Raw genomic sequence first — 10,220 nt, 5'->3', positions numbered from 1 at the left:
CCCCAGGGAAGCAGTGAAGTCCCCATCCCTGGAGGTATTTCTATGATGTGTGGACATGGCAGTAAGGCACAAGGTTTAGTGATGGGACTCGGTAGGTCAGGTTTGTGGTTAGACCTGATCCAGAAAATCTTTTCCAACTGAAATGTTTTTATGATATTCTTATTCTGTACATTGTATGCTCATAAACACGTATGTAATGATTACATCAGTACAATCTCTTGCAATATTTTATGTAAAAAAATGTAGGAAAATGTCATACTTTTGAGGAATCAGGCCTCCTCGTGTCTGTTAGTCATGGTCTGAGCAAGCACTAAGGCATTCTCAAGTGATTCCATTTCTGGATCTTTCACAAGAGTGAGGCACTGGATACTCAGAGGTGTTGTGCTTCATGTATGTCACGACACGCGTATCTTTTGTTTTGAAAATGCCCTTCAGTGTCAGAAGTCTAGCCTGCCATGAATAAGGATGTCTGATCAGTGCAAAGTGGCAATCACTACCAGTTAATTCCTACAAGTTATATATATTCAAGTGTATTTCTGCCAAGTATGCCACTGTGGGAGGACTAACATTCCCAGATGCGCAGTGAAGTTTACCAGGAGAAAATGACCACTAGCAGAGTTTGCAAGTGAGTGTAAACCGACAGAGTAACTGCTACGTTTACTGTGTATTGCAGAGATAGACATGGCTTTCTGGATCTCAGACGCAGCTCCCTACAACTGCCCTGTGCAGGCATGCCTTCACTGCAGGCCTGGAGACACAGCATATTTTAGCTTTTATTGTCATACCCTAGATGGGCAGCACTAAAAGCGTATGTCAATACAAACTGCAGCCCACTGGTGGCAGCAGTTCGTTACTAGTGGACACAACCGTGCTAGAACAGCATGGGTTCTGCATACTTGCATGATTTATAGGGGGAAACAATGAACATTCACATCTAATTCAATCTGCAGGGCTGCTCCTGTTTCTCATCCCATAATTCTGATTTTATCAGGGCTGTAGCTGTGAAATAAAATATATTATGAATGTAGGAGAGAAATCATCAGAAGATGAAGAGGTTACATATACATGTAGATGTGTTCCCTTTTGGAACTTTGATATAGTCCCCGGTTTCCCACGTGTTCTTTTTAAGGCACTTTGAACAACTGAAATAAATGGAAGTTGGGCTCAGGCCCATCCTTATTAATATCAGTAGAAAAACACCCATGAACCAAAAAATGGAAACCTGCCTATTTTTGCTCTTTCTGCTACACGTGGCATTTTGCTTTCCGGTGCACAGTAGTGATGTACCTCACTGCAAGAAATGAGTTCCCTGCATGCCTGCCTGCAGTAACATGTTCTGGTAGTCATACCACTACGTCAATGCACATTCGTGTTTTATTGCTGTTTTTCCTGTGCATGTTTGTGGTAATTTCCTACCAGCCCTAAAGCATGCCAGGAAACGCTTTTGTTTCAGTTAGATATAAACAAACTTGTGCCCAGTGATAACAAGCAGCAGAAGCGACACTTGGGCAAGCAGATGCAACAGACCCCACTGCCATCCAGTACTGTGAGCAGCTCTGGGGTCTTCTTTCTGCTAAACAACTGGACCCTGCTCCGTCTGCCTCTGTCACCCCTGCTTCTGATTGTGTCCTTGGGCACATTTCTCTGAGCCTGGCAATGCAAACAGAAAAATCATGAGAGTTATCAGTCCTTAACCTTCAGCACTGCTCCATATCCTTCTGCGTGGAATAACCTGAAAAATCCCAAGTAATTGAAAAAAGCAATGCTTTCCCAAGCTTTCTGCCTGCCTGTCTTAATTGACCCGGTAATGATGGTGAGATGGTTTGAAAAAGAAATACAGAGAAGCCTGGGAAAACCCTAAGTGCCTGCCATCCACAGTCCTGTTCAACCCAGCCGCCCATGGGACCTTTCTCCTATGGTTGACCCTTGCAGTCCCCACCTCTGCTTGCACTCAGACTTCAAAACTCCCCTCCACCTGGAAAACGAAGGGCAAAGAACTGCAAAGCCTCAGCTGCTGCATGGAGGCCAGGAGGGAGCTTTTGCTTCTCGCAGGTTGAGGGGTCGATGAACCCTTTGCGCTGTGAGAGCTGTGCCTTTTGTCCTCAAAAAGGAAGTGCCACATACCCCACATCCCTGTCACTTAAGGATTATGTCAGAGGCAGCTGAAGTGCATGGCTGTGGCAGCCCAAACACTTCTCCCTCACTTTTCACAAAGTGGTTCCGTGAAGAAAGCCTCCTGCCAATAATACCATTACGATGGGTTGAGCTATCCTCCAGCAGCTCCGTCCTTCACTCCCTCACCTGGCAAAGAATGAGGTGAGTCAGGCTGTGAGTAGATCCCACAGCCACTTCTACGTGTGATTGTGCAGCAAGCTTAGGGGATTTTGTTGTTATTGTCTGTTTGTCGGAAATAAATTAATTTAAAGAAGGGATTAGTGAAGAAAAACAAAGAGATCAATCCGGATAGGTAAACACACTAACTGAGAAATCTTGCCCTGCCTACAGACTTATGTGATGAGAACAAAGACTGTTGCACCTGAATGGGTTTGGGGGAGCCAGAACAAAAAGGAACTCAGTATCTGGGTATGCTTAAGGTGGTTTCAAAGTGAATGCATCAATAGGGCCGGCAGCATCGCACAGGCGATTACATCCACCCATGAAAACCAACACAAAGCAATAAACCTGGAGTGAGCTCCAGGCTGCGGCTTGTTTAAACTTAGCTCAGAGATAGCTACGCTGGGCCTGCACAGCACAGGCACGTTCTCCAGGGCTCTGCTATTTTACAGGCTAAATAAATAATTCTGCTGCGCACCAATGCATACTGATTTGTGCTACTGTTCCGTATCATGTCCAGTTATGTTATGGAAATATCAGCTTCGGAGGGATGGAACTTCACTCTTGCTGTGACACATTTCACCAATTTCATGATATCAGGTGCATGCTGGTACTGTGCAATCCACCTCTGAGGACAGTGTGCAGGATGGGCATCCTGAGAATGTTACCTGGGCAGCCCCCCTGGGTCAGCCCACAGCTGGGTTACCATGACTACCTCCAGCCTGTTTGCCTTGGTCACCTCTTTATCAACAGGATTCTGATCAGAATGACTTCTTGTCTTTGGTATATGTGGACTCGTGCATTGAATAAAGAGACCACAGTCATCTGACTGCATATCCAGCTTTATCTTGGCATTGAAAGAAACTCATATGCAGTGGTAACACAACAATCCAATCTCCCCATTTGCCTGAGAGCTCTGTTTGCCCTCTCTGTTGACACCTATGCGCATGAATTTTAGTTGGTGGTTTAGCTTAGGAGGAGCTTAACATTGGAGGATAAGGGGTTGTTGGGAAGGGCTGAGCGGCTCTCGGAGTAATGAGGCATTCCAAGTTTGTGATGCATTATAGTAATGGTGCTACTTACGTGCTTTCAAAACTATTATATTCCCTCATCAGAATTAGGGGAAAGAAAAATAGCAGCAAAATTCAGAAAGCGATGACATGCACTTGTGAAAATTTGGCACGGCAACTCCTCCTTCAGGCAGGGGATGTGCTAAGGCATCGTTTTCACTTCTCTCAGATACTCTGTGGATCAGCCACTTTCTCTAGAGCTAGCTTTCAACCTCAGCTTTTGCACGCACATCTGGTAGGAAGGCACTCCAGACAGAGGAGGTAATTTGGACACTCGTAGGTCACAAATCTTCTCAAATTAGCCCCAGTGAAACACATAAGACAGAGAACCAAAAGCTGGGTGGTTCCCCGCAGATTCAAAGCAATCTTTCTGAAGGCTGGAAACATACTGCTTTCCCCTCTGTTAATTAAAACCTTCCAAACACGATGAGAGTAAATTCCTAGCATCCCTCAAAAGCTGGAAACCACAGCTGAAGGCCGCCTGGTCTTGCTGGCTTTGTTACAGGCTGTGTGCTGCCTTCTGCTCCGAGTTCCAATAACCTAGCCCGAAGACTGGAGCTTTGCTACAGCTCCTGCGTGTGTTCAAAGCGAGACGCAGTGCTCTTCTCTTATTGCTCACGTGTGTAGGGAAGGCGGTGAACCAGAGTCAGGCAGATTGGTGTGGGAGAGGAGCATCTGCTGCTCCGAGGTATCAAGCTTCCTGTGCAGCAGCAATCTGAGTTTACTAAGCTGCCTTCTCAGCTCCCACAAGCACAACTTGCTTGCAGTCCTGACCTGTTGCAAAATTCCCTTTGTCAAGCACAGTAAGAAAAGAAATGTCATTATTTGCAAGGCCATCAGTGCCAATATCTGTCCGGCTTGAACAGGCATTTTGCAATCCCTCTGCTGAAATCAAGCTTTGTGGAGATGGGAAGGCTCTCCCTTTACACATGCTGCTCCATGAATTACCTATTTTTACGTTGTTTTTTTTTTTGTCTAAAGCGTTCACTGGCATGTTACCCATAACAAACGCTGTGCTCTGATACTGGACCAGCTGAGCACCCCAAATCTCTATGTCACCATGGATTTTCTGGCAGTGCAGCCAGAAACGACAAAAGGCGATTGTCTCCTCCTCACTTAAACACTCTGAGGATTTCTGCCAGCTCGTGTTTCCTCTAATGGTATACGGAGTGAGAGGAAGCATTCTCCCTCAGCAAGTCAACCCCGTGAAAATACAATTTCACATGTGAAACTGAGGCCTGGAAAACAATCCCTTGGCTTCTCTTCCTCTAATTTATATTCCATACGATAGAGAAATTTACACACACGGTTTATTTTTATCATGAGAGTCATCTGACGTGCCAGGGATCCCATTATGAATAATAAGCTGAAATGGGAATTAATCTTGGGCGCTTTATCGCAGACATTTTGTGTCCCCTTGATTCCTTTACTTTATTGTGTTTTAATAAATGCAATGACTGCATGGAAGAATTAACACGAGGTCAGAAGATCTGAGCTCCAGATCATGCTTCAAAACATTCTTCAGACAGAGTTCAAGCACAAGCTGAAGTCAATTTAGATACAAACACTTCTACCGACGTCAATTAATATCTGATTAAGCCCCTCTGCTGTGTGCCCTTGAGGAACTCTTTTATTTCCTCAGTCTCACACTCTCACAAATGAGAACAGCGGATACTTACTGGAAAAGGCATGTTGAGCTTTGTCACAAGGCTTCAAGCCTGGCCATACGAAAGAGACAAAAGAACTACAGGCTTCCACTTCCTAAGCTTCCCACTCTGAGACTTCCCTACGGTGCAAGGCAGAACTTGCTGCCTTGGTGCAGTTTAAGCCCTCCATGTTTTTAGCTGAAAACTGTTGAGAGTCCACATTCCTTCTTGCAAATGAGATCAGCTCTGTGCTGAAAAGTGCTCTCCTTTAGCATGCAAATGGATGAGAAACTGCATGCCTGGAAGGGTATTACATCACCGAATGTTTGTTGGCTGCTGACACCACACAAACAAACAAGCAGATGATTAAGAAATGCAGAAGCTCATCAGTATCTGTAATAAGAGCTCCTAAGAATCACAGAATGGCTTGGATGGGAAGGGACCTCAAAGGTCAAAGATAAGCTAGCTGTCCTTTAGATGGTACGACCTAGGATATTTATTGAGGATGGCAGCTTTACCACACCCTAGCATCCATGGAGTTCGTTATCCCCAGATGCAGTTTGGCATGGGGCGGTCTTGCATGGACACTGGCCGCTCCCCACGTTGTCCATATAGTGACAAAAAGAAGCGGGCACAGAAGGACACGCAGATATGCCATTACTGTAATTACGTCACTAAGACAAAATGCTATAGTAAGGATATTAAGTATAGAAATCAGCCTGCGTCCTGCCATTGGAACGAAACGCCTTCCTTTTACTTCAGCAGAACAATCCTGTCTTCACACACAGTGAGGTGCACATGGCTTTTCTAAGGGGCTGGGGCTGTGTCAGTACCAATTCACTGAAAGGGAGATACAGGAAGGCAGAGAAGCACTAGAAGTGTAAAGCTTTTATTCATCTCCGTCTCTCAGGACTGTAATTGAATCTCAACGCAGCAGCGGGACCTGGTTCACACACATCAGCAAAGCCCCATTTAAGCACGTGGATCACACTGATTTAGGCGGCCTGTGGCTCTGTCCCAAAACGAGCAGAAGTGAAGGAAGGCAGTGCCGCTGCTGGACAAGCTGCTATTGAAAAATCAGACCCAGCCCAATCAGCATCCACTGGTCTTCAGTTTCAGGAGTGCGTTACCACACTCAGGTCGGGGCAATGTTGCTTTGCTCGGACACACGTATGAGTGACTGCAGTAGCCACAGAGGAGAAAACTTCTAAAGAATATTTCTATTAAATTTACCATCACTCAGGAGGCCAAATATATATATATCTCTCTCTCTTTGGCAAAGCTGAAAACTGAAGCCGTAATGTGACTGGGGATAACGATGAGCTGATAATTAGAGAGATTGCACAATCCCCAGTCACAAGGTTCAGCGCTCAGAAGTGTCAAAGAAGCAAAAGGCCGTGAAGTCATTTTGAAGAACTCACTCAAAAGCTGGCGAAGTCAGCCCGCTTGGAACATGGCACATCCCTCTGGAGTGCCTTTATGCTGTTATTATGGAAATCTCTAAATATTGCCAAATGATACGCTGTGCTCCTTGCCATTTCTCTCCAAAGCAATTCCTGTGACCTTCAGTCCTGCGCCATTCCTGGCTCATCAGAGTACCTCCAGTTCATACCACATCTCCCAGTGCTGTTCTCTGTCCGTCTCACTTTCGGAGGCACTCACGGACAAGGGAAATAAGGCAGATGTTACCCCGTGCGCCACCAAAAGTGAAGGAGCTGAGACTTTGGCTGAACTCCAGTGAATCTTCTTCCCTGGAGATACTTAAGGCCTGCCTGAACACTTACTCCCCTGTACAATCTACTGTGGGAAACCCGCTTTAGCAGGGAGTGGGACCAGATAGATGACCTCCAGAGGTCACTTCCAATCCCTACGGTTCTGTGATTCTGGAAACTGGAAAACCTGGTCCGCTATTGCAAAGCCCTATTGGGATGGTCACGGGGACAAGGCGTTACTCGGCGACAGCACATCTGGCAGCGTTATGAAAAATGGCCGGCCGAGGCAGAGAGGCAGGCCTCGAGAGCAGCAGCATCCCCAAGGAATGTACCGAAATGTATTTACAGCTCTGCTTGCATACGTTAATCCTGTTCGCTTCCAATTCAGCACCAACCACGCCGCGCCCGATGCGCCGCAGAAGGGCACGCTCAGCCCCCACGCTCATGCCCCACAGCAGCAGCACTGCATGCACGCCTCTCCCTCCCCCCGAACCTCCCTCCTCCCCCCCCGCCCCCGCCGCGTTGCTGCCAGACAAAGGCGCGGAGCTTCCCTTCTCCTTGTCATCCCTGCACTCTACGTACGAATATCTCATCTCCGTTTATTGCCCGGCGCTGTAAACGCAGAGCCTCCCGTTCACCGCACCCATCACCAATAGCCCCGCGATGCTGCCCGTAGGGCTGCTGGGGACCCGCTGCCGGCGTGCCGATGAGGACAGGGGATGCTGCGGCGTGGGGAGGGCCCGGACCCGCGTTCACGGCGCTGTGCCCTGGCAGCAGCCCGGGAGCGGCCACGCAGCAACCGGGGCCATTGTCTGCGAGGGTGGCGCGGCGCGGCACGGCTCTCCTTTGCGGCAGGGCTGCAAGGGCAGCGATGGGCTTTATTCTTTCCCTTGCGGCGCCGTTGCAAAGGAGGTCGGGGGAGGGAGAGGGGGAAGCACCCGCAGCTCTTAAAGGCCCGAGGGTTTCGCGTTTTCTTTCGAAACGAGGAAAGCCGCGGAACACAACCGGCCGCCTGACATTGCTCAACGAGGAGGAAAGGGGCAAAAGCACCGCAAAAGCTCAAACCTACAGCACGGCCGCTGCCCGCTCTGCCCCTGCCCCATCCCCTATCCCTGCCCGGGCGTCGCCCGTCCCCGCCCCAGGCGCGTCCCGCTCCGAGTCCCGGCGGCGGTACGGGGCGGAGGCCGGGAGCCGCGGGCAGCCGCAGCCCCCCCCGGGGCGCCTCCATAGGGCCAGGACCGGGGCCAGGGCGGTTTTGGGGTGCGCGTGTGCGTATGTGTGTGTGTGTGTAGCTGTGTGAGCGGGGAGGGGGAGGGTTGCGCGGCGAAGGGAGGGGAAGGAGGAAGCGGGTGGGGGGGGGGGGGGGTTAAAAAAAAAAAAAGAGAGAGACACAGAAAAGGGCGGAAAGCGGAAAAAAAAAAAAGAAAAAAAAAAGAAGTGTGACATCACCGAGTGATTTGCATAGGCGCGGGGATAAAACCGCCCCGCCAGCCAGCGCTCCGTACATTGGCGTGCGGAGCGGCGGCAGCAGCGAGCGGCGGGGCTGAGCATCACCGCGCGGCGACACCGGTGGGTCCGCCGGCCCCCAGCGAGGGTCCGCCCGGTGCCCCCCGAGGGGGAAGCGGGGGGGGGGGGGGGGGCGGCGAGGGCAGGGCCAGGGTGGGGGCACGTTGGCCGCGAGGGGGGGGCGGCGGGCGGACGGCTATTGTCTGGAGGGGGCTATTGTCTGGGAGCTGCGGGGCGGCGGCCGGCCGGGAGCGGGAGGGCGGCTTTGTTGCCGTCCGGTCGCTTCGGTTTGAAATATATATATTTTTCTCCTTTTTTTTTTTTTTTCCCCTCGAGTTAAAAATGCGGGCGCTGCCCATCTATTGTGCGTGCACGTAGTGGGGGCTGCCACCGGGTTGTGGGCTCGGATGCTGGATGAAGTTCCGGCTTTTTCCCTTAAAAAAAATTAAATAATTAGGTATATACGCATACATATATTTAATTACCCGCCGTGGGTACGCGCTGTAATTTCGGCGTGCGTGGAGTTTTCGACTCCCGAGGCGGAGCCCCGCTGCAGCCGGAGCCGCCGTGCGGCGTCGCTGCCGCCTCGATGCGGCGGGCGCGGCCGCGCTGCCGCCGGGGGGGGGGGGGGGGTGGGAGGGTAGGGGGGGTATGTGTGTGCGGCTGGGGCAGAGGGGGGGCCGGGAGCTGTGCCTGGGATAACGGGCTGTTCCCTCCCCTTGTGCGCTCAGAGCCACCTGCCAACATGTCCGACAAACCCGACATGGCCGAGATCGAGAAATTTGACAAGTCCAAACTGAAGAAGACAGAGACGCAAGAGAAAAACCCGCTGCCTTCAAAAGAAAGTGAGTGGGGAGGGGGCGGAGGGATGGGATGGGAGGGGGGGGGGGGGGGGCGGGGGGGAAGAGATGGGCGGAGGGGGCGAGGCGGGAGGAGACAAAGAGGGGCGGCGGGGCCAGGGGGCGGCGGGGCTGCAGCCCGCAGCCGGCACACAGCGCTCGGTGCCTCCTTTGTGACACATCCCTTCTTCCAATTCATTCGGGTCGCGTTTCGGATGCGCGTTTGAGGCTTTTTGATCCTTATTTCTCCCTTTTTTTTTTTTTCTTTTTTCCCCCTTTTTAGCGATTGAACAGGAGAAGCAAGCGGGTGAATCGTAATGAAATCTGCCCTTCCAAATTATGCACTGTACATTCCACAAGCATTGCCTTCTTATTTTACTTCTTTTAGCTGTTTAACTTTGTAAGATGCAAAGAGGTTGGATAAAGTTTAAAAATGACTGTACTGCCCCTTTCACATCAAAAGAATAGAGAGAACTACTGACACTGAATGAAGGCGCTGCCTTTCCCTCTGCCTGTCTGGCTTTGGTCCTGGTGGCATGAAAGAGCTTGCATGTTGATGGAAGAAGAACTTGGGTGGGACTACAGTAAACTAGAGTAACACACGAATAAATGCAAAGCTGTACCAAGGTCCTGCGAGCTGTAAAATGCAGTTAATCGAGTGCCATTTTTTTTTTTCTGTTTGTTTTTGGTTTTGTTTTTTTTTTTGTTTTTTTTTTGGTTCAAATGACTTTAATTATTGGAATGCACAATTTTTTTAATATGCAAATAAAATGTTTTAAAACCTGGATGGTATTTCTGTCCTCTTATCTGGAGAAGCGTATCAAAGGAATGTGAAACGTTAAAGAGCCGGTGCCGAGGATGCTCGGAAGCCTCTGGAGATGAGCCAAACCTCCATCGCCATTCTCAGGCTTTGGTCCGTGCTCTCAGCCATAGGTGCGTTTGCGTCCCTTGGAAGCTCGCTCTTAAGAGCGTCCCATTTAAACACTGCATGCCTTAGAATTGGTTGTCATGTGAGTACGTCGCTTTAAATACTATAATATTTACGTTAGAAAGGAGGAAAAAAATACATTAGTTAATTTTTTTTGCTTTGCCCCACCCATAGCGTAGCGCCTT

At 49.7% G+C, this 10,220-nt stretch overlaps 1 protein-coding gene across 2 annotated transcripts; it reads left to right on the top strand.

Annotated features, from left to right (window-relative positions):
• The first annotated feature begins 7,902 nt into the window (after positions 1-7,902).
• TMSB4X (thymosin beta 4, X-linked) lies at positions 7,903-9,892 on the top strand. Of its 2 annotated transcripts, none has more exons than XM_046926308.1 (3): positions 7,903-8,022; positions 9,000-9,113; positions 9,391-9,892. In XM_046926308.1, the coding sequence occupies exons 2-3, from the start codon at positions 9,014-9,016 to the stop codon at positions 9,423-9,425; spliced, it is 135 nt and encodes a 44-aa protein (XP_046782264.1). In that variant the 5' UTR covers positions 7,903-8,022; positions 9,000-9,013; the 3' UTR covers positions 9,426-9,892. The 2 variants fall into 2 exon arrangements, with proteins under 2 accessions (XP_046782264.1, NP_001001315.2); NM_001001315.3 differs by lacking the exon at positions 7,903-8,022 and adding an exon at positions 8,264-8,331.
• Positions 9,893-10,220: the final 328 nt, after the last annotated feature.

Source organism: Gallus gallus, chromosome 1 (genome assembly GCF_016699485.2).
Source record: "Gallus gallus isolate bGalGal1 chromosome 1, bGalGal1.mat.broiler.GRCg7b, whole genome shotgun sequence".
NCBI classification, from domain to species: domain Eukaryota; kingdom Metazoa; phylum Chordata; class Aves; order Galliformes; family Phasianidae; genus Gallus; species Gallus gallus.
Note: the sequence above shows the minus strand (reverse complement) of the source record. Positions and strands in the feature narration are given on the sequence as shown.

What these genes read in the sequence shown, in the direction of transcription:
- TMSB4X (XM_046926308.1), top strand. Translation starts at nt 9,014, where the DNA reads ATGTCCGACAAACCCGACATGGCCGAGATCGAGAAATTTGACAAGTCC. An exon ending in CCCGCTGCCTTCAAAAGAAA is followed by an intron (nt 9,114 to 9,390) that starts GTGAGTGGGGAG and finishes CCCCCTTTTTAG; the next exon opens with CGATTGAACAGGAGAAGCAA.